The sequence below is a fragment of the Periophthalmus magnuspinnatus genome, chromosome 8 (assembly GCF_009829125.3).
Source record: "Periophthalmus magnuspinnatus isolate fPerMag1 chromosome 8, fPerMag1.2.pri, whole genome shotgun sequence".
Classification (NCBI taxonomy): Eukaryota; Metazoa; Chordata; class Actinopteri; order Gobiiformes; family Gobiidae; genus Periophthalmus; species Periophthalmus magnuspinnatus.
This window is the reverse complement of record NC_047133.1, coordinates 8,984,352-8,999,652: the sequence shown is the minus strand read 5'-3', so window position 1 is coordinate 8,999,652 and position 15,301 is coordinate 8,984,352. Positions and strand designations below refer to the sequence as shown.

Genomic DNA, 15,301 nt, shown 5'->3' with positions numbered 1-15,301 from the left:
CATCACAAAAGGAGTAAATATTTCAAATGTCTATGTGGTGGATGTTGCTGTCTGATCATTTGTGTCTTTTTTGACGTGTCTGTTATTCCCAAACCAGCAGCTGGTCCTGTAGTTGTTCGAAGGAGACACATAAATGATAAAACAGGTGCACTGTTCCTGTAAATGATACACTTTAAAAATGCCTCATGTTCTAATGTTGATTTGTTGAACTCTGTAACTTCGAGTGTTTTGAATGTTCTGGACACCATTGCCCCAATGAAGGTTAAAATGGTTAAAGATAAGAAGAAAGCACCATGGAGGAATGATGACTGAGTCAGGGCACAGAAAAGGGAGTGCCGGAGGGCCAAGCAGGAATGGCGCAAAGTCAAAGCTCCAGGTTCATTATGAGATTTACAAAGAAAAGATGCACATGTACAACCACACTTTATGTAGAACAAGGCAAAGGTATTTTTCTGACATTACTGGAAGTTGCAGTAACAACATTCTGTAAAGCACTTTGAATTACCTTGTGTATGAATTGTGCTATACAAATAAACCTGTTCTCCCCTGGGGCCTGGGACAACAGACCCCTTTTCTCTTCCCGTCTACTCCCCTGCTTGGAATGCATAAGGTAAGTGAGAAATAACCTCAGACCACTGCAAACAGTTTAAAATGAAATGGCTGTTTTTAAAAAATCTGGTACAGTGACTTTAATATTGTAACACAAAATATGTACTCTCACTAATTTGTCTCTTAAAATCTCCACATTACACATTAGCGTTAAAGTGTAAAAAGCTAATTGCATACAAAGAGTGGGAAACACAGTAGGAATAATCAGATTGTAATAAATATTTTATTAGTTGTATTAAAACAGTCATTTGAGGCATGACACTTGCCTTGTTCTATAGACTCCATTCACAGATAGCATTATGTACAGCAGATCACATGAAAACATCCACAACAGGGAGCATCTATGTTTGTTGAAATTACCCAATCAAATTCAATTCAAATAATTTTGGCAAGTCTTCAGTTGATCTTAAAGTGAGGGTATGTAGACTTTGTAGTTCAAATTTCATGAACACGACCTATTTATGTTCCCCAATATTAGGTAAACCTGTTCAAATCAAATGTAACGTTTACCAATAACAATGTAATGATTTATTGGAAAAACATTGGACGCCCTTTCTCTTTTCTCTTTAACTTCAACATGTTTAACTACACACACGCGCGCACACACAAAAATAAACCACAAGTGACTGTTTTAGATTTTTTCTCATCTTGTCTACAAGCTGTCCCATTATGTCTTGTCTTGTTATTTCAATCAGTATGTCTTGTTGTTACTATGTCTTGGACCTACAATCTTGTCTTTAAAATGTTTAACTTGTATGTCTGTCTGGCTTTAAACAAAAAAATCAGAAAGCAGATTGAGCCTCACATAAGTCTCATTTGAGTTGCCAGTTTTAATGCTGAAATCCAGCTGTTTTAAACCTAAAAAGACTCTCTGATCTGATTGGTCACTACCTAAAACCCCGCACCTACAGTTGGGATTGTCGTATTTTTCTTCTTTTAAACAGAAAGAACAGACAACATAAACTTCCTTTAAGATTGGGAAATATATGGAAAGGAGTATTTTGGGTGTATAAAGTCAACAGATGTAATTGTGCCAAAACTATCAAGAAATTCCATGTTCTCACTTCAAGTCATTTATACAAACACAGACTCCCCATTTTTCCGTTCTTGCAGCGTTTCATCGGCCTCCCCCATTGGCTGCTCCACCTCCAGCGCCGCCTCCTGATTGGTCCTGAGCTCCTGACATCATCAGGAAGAGAACGAGCGGCACGATGTACATCCACTACAAAAAAAAAAAAAAATCATTGTGAATTTAATGTTTTTTTGTTGTTTTGAGTTTACTTTAGGTTTAGTCGTCATTGGTCATCCCCCGATTAGTTTTCTGAAACCGAGAAAGAAGAGAAAATTCCAGGCTCAAAAACGATATGTAATTTTTCAGTTTCAAGTCAGTTTGGCAGATTTTGCAAGCCAGATGCCCTTCCGTCCTCCATACTGTGGCTGGAGTAGACCACGGGAGTGAGGTTTCCTGCTCAGGTGAGATCTGAACCGGCTACCCTCTGGTACAGTGCACTTAACCTAATACACCATACCCAAAATTTTTAAATATTACCTCAAATCTTGTAATTTTTTTTTTTCTCTTTTGGTGTTTTGATGTGTTTTATTGTAAAGGATTTTTATCTTTTTATTCTACAAACATGGATATACAAATGATCATTTCAAATCTTTTTATTGGTCTTTTTATTTTTATATATTAATATAAACCATTTGAGTCTGAAAAGTAGTACTGTCCAAAAGGAAAGCAAAATATGAATGAAAAGATTAGTGCCAAAAGAAAAGAAGAGAGTCATTGTTTTGTTTAAAGTTTGGAGCATTCGAAAAACACAACTTTAAACTATTTACCCATGTTCATTATTGTTAGTTAAAATCTACTGAATAGTAAGATTTTATAAAGGTTTTAATCTTGATTTAAGTTGGCTAAACTTCTTTAAAGGTGCACTATGGAACTTTCTGGTGGAAGGTTTGACAGCACAGCTACTCGTTTCCATGGGGATTGTAATGCTTTGCCTATAATGTTCCACAGATTGGGATTACAACTGTCATTGTCCAGACAAACGAGTGACATGACCAGGCCAAGTTACAGGTCAGATCTGTGTAGAGGCGATAAAACATATGGAACAGTTCAGGGTAGGAATAGCATCTTCATGCAGACAAGGAATTGGCGGACACCTCACCAGAAGTTACATAATAAACCTTTAACTAAAGTCAGTACTTAAAGGGTCCATATTACGCCATTTTCAGATCTATGTGATAACGTTTCCTCATCACAAACAGACCTGGAGTTGTGTTTTGTTTCATTCACGTTTAGAAGAGTTTTGGCTCAGTGTACAGCATGGTTGCTAGGTAATAATTATAGTCAAAACTCTGGTCAGAACTCTGAAAAAGTAGTAATCGTGTGTGTGTTTTGGTAAAATGAGCAGTCTAACCTGTCAAAGGCACTTTAAACTGTACACCTGGACTAGAATCTTTGGATTATTTCAGCCCCAATCTCTACTGAACTAAAGGTAAATATAGTTGTTACTTTGAAAACTACTGGTGGAACAGCACATTTTGAGTTTTGGAGGTGAAGACAGATTAATAAATCAGAATTACTGTGTGAATGAAACAAAACAACTCTGGGTTATTATTGAGGAGATAACAACATTCTAATATGGCTTAAAGAGTCAATTTTGCGCAATATAGGACCTTTAAATGATTGTTAAATAGTGAGAAGCAAGGACAGGGAAAGCCACATAAGAGACTGTACTTCAGTGGGATCAGCTCTACTCTCTGGCTCCCCCTGGTGGGGGCTGTGCGGAATTGGTAAGCATGAGGAAGATGGCGCCTCCGAGAATCAAATACCACTGGAACACAGCACAGAGCAGTTAGGGCAGTGAACTCACCATACAAAAGTCAGACAGGTCCATGAACAAATCACAGCAGATGTCAAACCGTGAAAGACATTCAGACAGGACTATACCTGCACCGTACTGTCATTTGTACTTGGGGCTAGAGGATTATGGGAAAGTAGTACTGTGCAATCAATCAAAATTTTTATTTTGGTTTCAGTCATTTCAATAATCAGCTGAATGTTGAAATCCACAGCCAATCCTCAGACTATAAAAGCATATGGTTTGGGGCAGAGTTCAGACTTTGGAGTTGAAATTTCCAGTGGGTGACCCGCCACCAGAAAAGCCACAAAAATTGTGGCTGTAATAAATTGTTCAACCATATTGGACTTCACTGCACAGCACAGACAAAACAAACACGAAAGGCAGAACGCATGACGTGGGGCTTCAGGTTTAGAGGGATGGCTCCAGTCTTAAACGACTCAATAACTCATATAGACACTATGTAATTACTCACATATTTGGCAAAGAAAGATTTCTGCTCCTGAGGATTCTTGCCTTTCTTCTCAGTTTCTTGCTCCAAGCGTTCCAGGAAGAGCGCAGTTTCTGGCCTGTACAAAAAAAAATGAAATAATTTAGTTGATGTTACAGTTGCTCTAAATTAGGGCCATTTAATTGATACTAATAAAACAGCTATTCCAACATGAGCTTTTGCTGTGTTCCACTCGTCCTCGGAGGAACTCTGACAAACGTTCTGTTTGTGCATGTGTTCCAGTGGTCACATCGGGATCCTACCATGGGCGCACTTCCAGCTTCATCGCTCTTAATTCACTTCACACAGTGAAATTGTCACCCCTCTCTCTGGTCTTAAAATGTTTGTATTAACCTGCTCTGGTGTTTTTATTTTGCCATTTTGTCTGTAAAGCAAGATATGAACATTAATAACAGACAAATCAGACGCCTTCTTTCCCTGAGATCGCTCCCGCTAGTGTTAGCAACTGGCTTGATTGACAACGTTGCTAAGTCCAAGCTCCCTGCTAAACCAGCGGTGCGGGTGGAAAATGGGCATTACCTTCAACAGCCTCACTCTGGATTAGCTCTTTGGTTGCTATGATACTCAGAGTTGGAACACGGCCCTATATTCGTGCCTCTAACCGCTAACCTTGATGAGCTTCATTTGACTGGAGCCGAACGCTGTGGGTGACGTCACACTCACTCAGTCCACTTCTTTATACAGTCTATGCATAAAACTAGGAATAACAGCTAGGGGAAGTGCTCAAACCTGTCAAAAATCATGACCAATTTAAGTTCATTTATTAACTTGGAAAAATAAACAAATCACCAGGGAGAATTTTTGCTTTTATTGTCACTAGCTGTAACTGTAGAGGTTCACAGGACAGAACGGAGCAACTAAAGGCAAAACAACACGAGTGCGATCAAATATTGTAGTGGTCGGATTTCAAAGTTTATCCAAACGCAGGGCACAGCAATAATAGTAGTTTTAACATTGTAGACTGTGATGTCGTCATACTCACAAACAGGGGGCGAGAGCCAGTTTTTCCTATAAATTACATTGTACTTTGTGAATTTACCTTTTGGATATTTCAAGACAAATATTGAACCTGATCCTTTCTATTAGTGACTGGACCCAAGAACAACACAAATCTGCATTTTAGCAATATTCATTTTATCTGCCCTCATCTGTGTTAAATATAATTGGCCTAAAGAATGTTGTGATGTTATCTGAAATCCAGCAACTGGACTTTCTAACTTGGAACAAGCTTGGTGTTCTGAGTTTCCGAGATGGAATTCCAAGATGGATGGTTCTTCCAGTGAGTGCTTTTCCATGAGTTGTGAAATGGAACATTGCTCAGTATTATGATTCAAACAAGTCCATTCTTAAATATTCTTTTGAGACAAGGGAAAAAAAGAGAACAGATTTTGTTTATTTTCAAACACCAGATTTGTGTTTGTGTTTGCATTAAATAATTCAACTTTGAGCTCGAAGAAGAAAACAGAGACAAGGAGACAAGATGGAGGTCACCACAACAACAACAACAACAACTGTGAGTAAATTATTACTGTTAAAATGGTTGTGTGATTTGATGAGTTTGCCAGCAGGAGAGGAGGGGTAGTTCGTCTCTTGCCGTCTCCAAACTTTAATATGTAAGTCAAGCTGCTTCTTAAAAAAAAGATTCAAACTAAACTGCTATAATTAAAGATATAATCACATTTTAAATCATTTTAATGTCAAGGCTTTGTGACCACTGCTGCAGCCAGACTGGTTACACCGCAGAATTACTTCATTTGTTTATGGACAATAATATATGAAGTGGTGGTGAACAGATTCCTCTTTTAGGAACTTTCATTTTAGTTTTTTTTCATGTTTGTGTTTTAATATGATACTTGTAATCCTCTGAGATATTAAGCCCCATCCACACATAAATCCCAGGAAATTGCTAGGTACGAAATAACAAAAGTCGCTTACATAGCAATGCACTTCTGCATCTGAATGAGAATGGAACTTAACCATGTAACGTAACCAGGAAACCAAGCAATGGTCCTGGCAGTTTTCTGGCTTTATTCACACATGTCATCCCTGCATATTCCTGGTAATTTATTGGGGAACTTGCCAGATTTAAAATGTAGGGAAATTAGTTTTAGATTTGTTCACAGTGAACCCTGTTCTGGGAAAATGTGGGTAAATTCCCAGGTCAGGCTGTATGTGTGAATGGAGCTCTAAAGTCTGTAGACCACAGTTCACATTCATATCTCTGTCTTTCTGTAGCAAACTAAAGAACTGGCCAACGACTTGGTCACTTGGAGTCTAGATACCTGTGAAAACAACATCGCCAAGCCAATTCAGTCCATCCAGTGTTTCAAAGAGGGCCCATCTGGGGACCAGACTGACCAATTCACGACAGAAGAAGAGAAGACCGAACACTGCCTTGAAAAAATGTACACTAATATACCAACTGGTCTCGACGAGTCTGAGACAGAGTCACATGAAGGTAGGCAGGTTGTCCAGATATTGATAATATGGTGACTTTTATTATGAAGATATGCTACATTTGAATATCAAGTATCCAAAGAGTTTAGAATGCAGAAAAAGTAGGGGCATGTTACCATAGCAATTAACAATTAATTTAAATATTAGGGGAATAAAGTCATATTTGTGCACTTTTGTCATTTCAATATGAAAAAGTTCATTTTAAACGGACTGCAGTGGTCCAAAGTGATTCCTCATTTACATTATGCATTCCGAGGATCCTAAGTATTCACCACGATGAGTTTATAAAAGCTCTTCACAATTTACATAGACCAGAGCGGAGTTTTGCCGTCACAGTATGGCTAACAACAACTAACATGCTAATGCCCACTTCCTGATTATTGGACAATAAAATGCTGTCCTACAGACCTTTTAAAGACATAGCACATTTCTATTCATGGGTTTCAGTGTCAACATTTTGAGGACATTTGCCCAACTTGAAATGTTAGTTTTAAATTGTTGATTGCTATGGCAAAGCTCCTAATTTCTCATCATCCTGAAAACCATGGATTTGATTGACATTGTTGGAATTTTGTTATCGGGATATTCCCAGATTTTATATATATATATATATATATATATATATATATATATATATATATATATATATATATATATATATATATATATATATATACACATATACACATATACACACATATATATACATATATATATATATATATATATATACACACACACACACACACACATTTATTAATCCCCCTAGTGTCAGAAGACTCGGACATCCCTGGATACATGGCCTGCCTTCCTCCACTGAGAAATCATACATCTGTCAAGAAACGTCTGACAAGAAAGAGGACGACAGAAGACAAAGTACTACCATCATTTAACAACAATAACACAGGAACAGACAGCTCCAGTGACAAAGCAGGAACATACAAGGATAAGGTGTGTCAAAATTTGTATAAATGCGTAAAATATAAAATAAACTATTCAAATTCAAATTAATTAAAGACTACACAATTGTTTTAAAATGTAGAATACTTCAGTTTGTGGTATTGTTTTAACATTTATCAAGCCTCAAAATTAGCTTTAGCATTAGCATTGAGACAAACATCTGTTTCTAAACGCAACAGTGTCCTCTGGTGAAGTATTAATTTTATTTGTGTAGGGTTTACATGTCGTCAGTGACATCCACCCACAGCTCCCTGTCCACTGCCTGATTTTAAAATATTTATTCATTTAAAAAACCTTAGAGATAACATTGATGATGGCATAATATCACTAATTAATATTAAAATAATAGAATGTAGGGTTGGGAGGGACGATTTGCTGTGATTGGTCGTTTGAAGTGATAGAAGTTTAGGAACGTTTTTTTTAAGTTAGGAAATCTTTTCAAATTAAGATATTGATTTTGAAATGGTGACATAATCCTAGCCATAAATGTTTATATCGCCTTTTTGAGCAGCAACAAAATCCCAAGTCCTCTTCTCAAGGCCAGTCTAAGGAGCCAAAAGACGTGTCCTCATCAAGACAGTTGTGTGCAGCGTGAGTTAATTTTGAATGATTGAATAATATGTGCAGTATATTCAATTTTTAAAAGATACTATATTATGGAAAATTGACTCTTGGGAGGTTTAGGACATGTTATAATGTTGTTACGTCCTCAAAAACAGACCTGAAGTTGTGTTTTGTTTTATTCACATGTTTGAGTAACACTTTATTTTTAATCTGTCTACATCTACATCTAGTTTTCAGGTTAACGGCTAACTTTTACCTTTTGTTCAGTAAAGATTGGCAATTCCAGGGCTGAAATCATCCAAATGACTAGTGAAGGTGTATGGACTTTAAAAACACAGTGGAGCACTTCCTGCATTAGGGCATGACATCACAAGGGGGAACAGGGTTTTTTCAGTTTGAGAGAAGCTCAGTCTAAATATGCAGGGTTTGTGTGTTAAACATGTGTGAATAAAACAAAACACAACTCAACTTTGTGATGTTGAACATTATAACATTGATCAGAAAAACCTTTAAAGTGCATATGATGAGTTTTGCTCCTTTTCAAATTTTTACTTGGTTTGGAAAAAAACTACAGGAAGTAGCTGTGAGTTCCAAAATAAAATAAATCTATGTAATCAATATGCAAAATTCCATCCAAAATGCAGGGACGTTTTCAATAAAAAAAAAATTTTCTAATCATAACTACTGTGTAATTTAGACAAGTTTTGGCCCTTGTTAAAATTATAGTTGCCAGGCAGGTTTTTACCTCACAAATGTCACATCTGCTGCCTGTGTCCACCCAGGAAGTAAAATGATATAATAAAATAATAAATAACATCATCATTAATAATAATAATAATAATAATAATAATATCATCATCATCATTATCATATTAACATAACCTAAATTGAAAAACTAGAAATGACAAGGCAAGACTTTCAGTAAACTCTAATTTCACTAACACATAGTTGACATAATTACATTTTAGTCTAACCTGTCATATGCACTTTTAAGTACATCGTTCCTTTATTTCCAGGTCTACTGAGATAGACAGATACGACTCCTTATTTAGTTGGTCTGTAGAGAGCCTAAGGGATTCTCTAAGTCCTTCAGGTAGTAACGAAGTAACGCCTGATCCTCCCGATACTGAGTAAGTTTGAATAATTTTTTTTAAACCAACAATTCATTGAATTTTCAAATACAGTGGCTCCAAAACTGTGGTGCGGGTACGATCTAGCTAGTACATAAGGAGAGTTTGGAAAATAAAAATGTATATATTTAAAACATTTCCTAACATGGGCCCTTTAAAATTAAAACTCTATATGCATTTTTTGCTAACAGTAGTGGTGCATCTTTATGCACATTTCAGATTAACATTTTATATTGACACTAATCCTTACTTGATAGTATTACTTCCCCAATTAGGGTGACCAGGAGGAGATGGAGGGACAGACTTAGGAAACATAAACTCATACTGTCTAACTAACTGTCTAATTAGCAATAGATTTCATCGACAGCGTTGCTAAGCGCCTGCTCCGGATTGGCTCTTTGGTTGCTATGATACTCGCAACTTGGCTCCAAATTCATCCCTGTCACCGCTAACCTCGATGAGCTTTATTTGACTGGAGTCGAATGCCATGGGTGACGTCACACTCCCTTAGTCCACTTCTTTATACAGTCTATGATGCCAACATATTACATCCCTGAATGCCAAAACACCCAAAAAAGTACCTAACAATCATCATGTTTTCTAAATCTTATTCACATGTCACCAGTGAAGAAGTAGGACGAGGGATAGGGGCCTAAATGAGTGCAACTGAAATAGAATGACCACATGTTCCTAACACCAATACAATAGGGCAACAAGATTAATCGCAATCAAATCGAAATTTCAAAATCTCAACTTGAATTAGCAAATCACAAAAGCTTCAATTCTAAGTGCCATAACTTCCACCACAAATGGCAAAAACTGTTAATCCTGTAGTTTAAATCTATACAAACCTGTTATGAAATGTGATTCTTGTTCTAAGTTGGTCAGTTCATATTTCAGTCTTTTTGTCAATTCTCATGGACGCATTTAAATTGTGAACTTGAATTCTGTCTAGTGTTGGTCAGAAAAATCCCAATTACATATTTAACCCCAAACGTTCAGCCCTACAATGCAGATAAGACCTTAAACCTCACTTACCCGGGAGCGCTGAGAGGGGCCATGACAGTCAGGGTGGTGTTGAAAATCTCCAGATCAACCTCGTCCTCCACTTCTGTCCCTTTGCACGCGCCAGGAACCGTCACTATGGAAACTCCAATCAGGACGCCCGATACATCCGTGTGCAGCGTCAGGACATCGCTAAGGTGGGACTCTACCATCGCACACTGAACAGAGGAAAGGAGATGGTCTAAATACTGTCAACAAGAAGATGGTATTGTTTTGACAGGAATGTTCTACAGTATGGCATTAACTTAAATACTTAAATGGAGACAAACAGGGGATGTCACCAGGCCAATTTATAAAGTCAGATCTGTGGAGAGGCAACCCCACTCACAGTAAGGATACATGTTTTTCAAGGTAGTTTTGTAACGATTTAGACACCTGTAATTGAATAAATGCAGGATAGATACATTTAATTCCACACAGTGAAACATTCCAGGCCGTGCAATTGATACTGTGAAGTGACATTCACGCTGGGGGTGTTCTGCCTGTATGCCTATGGCAGAATGTTCACCATGGTGACAAAATGCAGACATTAGCAATGACAACCAAAAAGTCTGAAAACTCAAGAAAAAATAAATAAATAAATGTAAACACATTTTCAGGAGCTTGTGATCAATATGAGTCACACACCTGTTTATGTGTTTGAACAACAAAAAGGTGAGAATGAAAAACTGAAAAACTGTCACTGCTTGTGACTGTAATATATTTGAGAGGGACATGTTAAAGCACACAAAACAGTCAGTTCTTTATGGTCAGATTGTGTTAATAAATCTCAGATTAAAGTCTAACTGGAGTAAAAGATCTTCATTCAGAGCAGTATGTCTCCATGGAGACCAGTGTGTTGAATCCTCAACAAAAATAGTTACATACTGCACCTTTAAAGAGCAACAACAGGCGGTGTGTTTCCACACATATAAAATGCATACATTTGCATCAGAAAAGCGGATAACAAATGCAACTTTATCCCCATTTCCATCCAAGTGTTCGAGAGCATAACTGCGAGCGTGCCCTTTGTAATCCTCACTTTGGTTTGGCCAGAGAACCACTTTCTCTGCTATTTAGCTGTTTGCTGTACACATTGTGTTGTGTCTAAAAATTAGAAGGTTCTTTAAACTGTAATAATGCTGTAGATATGTTTTGCCACACAGCTAAAGCCTGCTGCCTCAGTCTTTGACAAACTACTGCCCTGAAGATGAAAAAGAACGGCATTTGAATTCCCCCTACTCATCCAAAACGCCAGAGTATAAACTTTCCAACAGGTTACTTACTGGTAGCTTAGACAGCACTAATGTATCTCCAGGCAAGACATAAGTTAGTCAACGTTGTTTGATATTTTTAGTTAAAATTTAAAAAAATTGAGTGGTGTAACAAAGTTTGTTTAGCTGTGCTTCTCTGTAGAACTTTGGGCCAATAACAACCAGCATGACGGGATTATTTTGACTTTATTCAACGCCTCTGGTCCAATGCAGGTATGTAGTCCAAAGATCACATGGGTTTTTATATTTGCTAAGCGGGTTTGTGCAGCTAAACGCTTTTCCACCTTGTGTTTTAACTGTTATGTGCTTACATCAAAATCCACCTGAACTGAGTGAATTAGCTTTTATTTGACCTGAGGGTTCCAAATGCAATATTTAATGTTTCCACATTCCGTTACTCATGCAAATCTTAAAAATGTTCACTAAAACAAGGTGATGGAAATGCAGCTACAGTACATCTGTAACTTTTTCAGTATGTCAGGAAGAAATAAGAACTCTCTGTTTCTCTGTCTTTTAGGAAATCACTTGAATGGTAAAAAAAAAAAAAAAAGTTGTCAGCGTTCCTAATATCCTTGTTACCCAATTAAAAGTATAATAACATTATTATATAACTACAATTCTATATTTCTAAAATATATTTTCTTAATAAATTGAGGTGCTGGAAATGTGTTGGGAAGTTTATCATTAGTTATGCTTTTTTTTTTTTTTTAATAAAATTACGTACCACTCTGGACTTGTAGGATTTAGAAAATACCAACAACTAAAGCTATAATATGATAATTGAATAAATACAATGGAGACTCTTACAGCTCTGACAAAGGCTGTGAGGTGCCCCTCCATCTGCCGCTCTGTTCTATCAGACTGCAGTGAAACACGAGGCACTCGGATCTTATACAGACCATCCACTGCTGCCACCTCCTGGGGAAGAGGAAAAATATAACATGTTAGTTAAAAGGTAAGGCAAAGAAAGGCATCTTAACTTAGAGCACATTTCATACAAAACAGCAGCTCAATGTGCTTTAAAGTAGAGAATACGGGATAAAGACAAATCATATTTATTATTTTTAATATTTAATTATTGTACATTAATGTTTTTAAATACAATTTCATCCAGATAAAGATAATAATATTGATGTACCAGTCATTGAGATTTCATAATTTAGTTATAAAAATACTTTCGGCCCTGTTCTTTGGAGTCTATGCAGTCCAGATAACAATTAATAAAAATGGTCAACGAAAGGGTCCTGTGTTGTATGTGACCTTATCCTCACCACCTGTGTTTTTTTTTTTCCTTGAGGTGCAGTGGCAGGAGTCACGAGGGGCCAGTGAGCTCCTGAGAAGTTTAAAAGCTGGTTTTGACCACCGCCCTCACTCTCTCTGCTCCTCCTCCATCCTTGCGCCACGCTGCACCCACCTTGCTTGCACCCACCCTTATACTGCAACATTGACATTTCATTACAGCCATTACCAAACTGATTCTCATTCGCACCACACGCATTGACAGAACACAATCCACATACACTGACCACAGTAATATCTTGATTATTTTAGTAATAAAAGCCCCAAGACAGGGCTTAAACGTTGCCGTGTGTCCTCCCCTTATTCTTGTTATGGTCTCTCTAACCAGGCCGACAGTCAGGCATTATTTTAATTGTTAATTATTTATGATTATTCTTATTAACCATAGCAGCCCTACAAATCACCGCACACATTAGGTAGATAAATTTCTTGCCCAAGGAAACCAACAAAAGACAGAAAGTTCTACCAACTGTCTATTATGTATAAGTACAGTTATTTACCTTGAGTTTGATTCTGTCCTCCTCTGAAAGCTGGTTTTGAGAAAGGGAGACGCTCTGCTCTCGTCCAGGTTTTAAAATCAAAGACCCTCGCACACGAAAGTTTGTTATATCATCTGAAACAAGAGAACTAACTAAAATTTCTAAAACTTAAAATACATGAAACAGTGCTCTCCCCTTTTAGAGATTTAATAAATATACTGTCTCTTTTGATAGGTCCCCTTAATTATGTTTGTTGTCAACTTGTCACATGTTCCAACGATTAAAGCAATTATTGGATCAGGGCAAGTTCTGTCACAATAACAAGTTTTAAAGTGTGATATATTGCTTGAGTAAATATAGACAATAGACGATAATATTGAAACCAAACTACAAAGCAGATTTATCCACCCAAAAACAATTCTAAATGTACAATGTAAAGAAACATGAGCTGAAATAACTAAATAGCAGAATGAAACACTTAAGTAGTTAGTTGGCATCTATAATGAATCATAGAAGTTATTTATTCAACCTTCTATAGCTCAAATCTTATCATATTGCAAAAATAACAAAACAAAAAAACACTATTGCAAAGAAAAATCCCCTTTATAAATACTGACTCTCAAAAAAATACTGTTTCATCTGTCATGTATTTTATTGTGACAGGCCAATCCAACCATAAACTTAATACTCACAATTCTGAAAAACAGCCAAATGTGCAAGAGTGCAAATCTAGTTATTTTTACAATGAACATTTAACTACTCACTGAACCAACAAAATGAATGAAGGTCAGTGTAGTGAAGAGTGTAGAGCAGGCTACGTACAGTTAGGATTAGACTAAAAACATGAGTGAATTCTGAATTTTCTGCAAGTTTTAAGATAAACTGTTTATTCTCCAGTTAATACGGATTTCTCCCATTAATTCAATTTAATTCATGTTGTGCTAGGTGTTGCTGTTCATGTTTGTTGATATTGCAGAATCTTTACAAGTGGTTAGTTAAAAATCAATAAATAAATGAAGTAAAAATCATATTCTCACCGACTTCAAATGAATGTTCAAGTGGGACCGAAAACCCACTTAATTCAGCGTCTAAAGTGTCTCCAATCTGCAAAGTAAATGGGATTGGTGTTAGCTGTTAGCGCCTAATGCTAACACATGCTAACAAATCACCGGTCATTCACGTGTTTATTTATCTTTTACTATGTTATTCCTAGTTGAGGTAGAGACATATTTAAGCTTACCCGTCTGCCGTTGTTGCAATTTACAAATCTTGCAATTAATAGGAAATATACAGAAGATAAAACAGCTAAATGAATGGATATTGAACGAGCCATTTTGACAGAAGTACCACCGGAACACACAGGAAAAGACGTCATGAACTACAGCTCCCAGAATGCAACGCACTTCCGGTAAGGTTTTTCCCTCCCCCCTTTTTTTTGGAATGTGTGATGTTGGACGCAGAGGTGGATACGCTCAGGTACATTTATCATTTGTCAAAAAAAAAATCGCACTTCATTGAATTTCAGACCCAGTACTTTTAACTCCTAGTGCAGAAATATATTTTACAGTGTCACGGTTGCCTGGGATGCAGACTTTTCTCTTTGTATATTTCACACAGAAGATCTTTCACATCTCGGTAAATATTGTTAAAGCGTGTAAGGTTACGTCACAGGACACGTGCTAAGTGGTAGCATTATCATGTTCACATTAATATTGTTTCTTTTGCTGCTCCAGTGTGATCTATTTATTTATTTATTTACTTCCATTTAGGTCCTTTGAAAATACCTTCCAGATTTTGTGCATTATTCTCAAGTGCATTCTTTATGACTTTTCAGTACAGTACACCACTATGCTTTGCCTAGAATGTTCCATGGCATTAAATTAATTTAATGTTCTTATTTACAGGTGTGTGTACAGTATTGCTCAAACTGCCTTTGAAAACATTAATTCTTACAGTGAGCCTCTCTCCTCAGAGCGAATAACTACAATGGATACACAGATACTCTTATTGACAAGTAATAGCATCACCATAGAGACAAGCAGGTGGTGTGTTCTCCTCTAGAAATGTTATGTAGTGAACTTTTAAATTAACTTCTAATTATTAATGA

The 15,301-nt window shown here is 36.8% G+C and overlaps 1 protein-coding gene across 2 annotated transcripts; it reads right to left on the bottom strand.

Annotated features, from left to right (window-relative positions):
* Positions 1-812: 812 nt before the first annotated feature.
* On the bottom strand, positions 813-14,601 carry emc10 (ER membrane protein complex subunit 10). 2 transcript variants are annotated; one of them, XM_033970920.2, is made up of 8 exons: positions 14,435-14,538; positions 14,232-14,298; positions 13,216-13,328; positions 12,224-12,334; positions 10,137-10,321; positions 3,952-4,045; positions 3,353-3,449; positions 1,729-1,831 (listed from the first exon to the last, which is right to left on the bottom strand). In XM_033970920.2, exons 1-7 carry the CDS (start codon positions 14,525-14,527, stop codon positions 3,369-3,371), a joined length of 744 nt encoding a protein of 247 aa, XP_033826811.1. In that variant the 5' UTR covers positions 14,528-14,538; the 3' UTR covers positions 1,729-1,831; positions 3,353-3,368. The 2 variants fall into 2 exon arrangements, with proteins under 2 accessions (XP_033826810.2, XP_033826811.1); XM_033970919.2 differs by lacking the exon at positions 3,353-3,449 and having other exon boundaries at positions 813-1,831; positions 14,435-14,601.
* Between the last annotated feature and the right edge of the window lie 700 nt (positions 14,602-15,301).

Bases quoted from the DNA above. Each gene is read 5' to 3' on its own strand.
- emc10 (XM_033970919.2), bottom strand. From the start codon at position 14,569: ATGACGTCTTTTCCTGTGTGTTCCGGTGGTACTTCTGTCAAAATGGCT. The intron at 4,046-10,136 runs GTAAGTGAGGTT...TTTTTTGTACAG, and splicing joins GCCCCTCTCAGCGCTCCCGG to GCCAGAAACTGCGCTCTTCC. The intron at 1,832-3,951 runs GTGAGTAATTAC...TTTTTTTTGTAG, and splicing joins AATCTTTCTTTGCCAAATAT to TGGATGTACATCGTGCCGCT.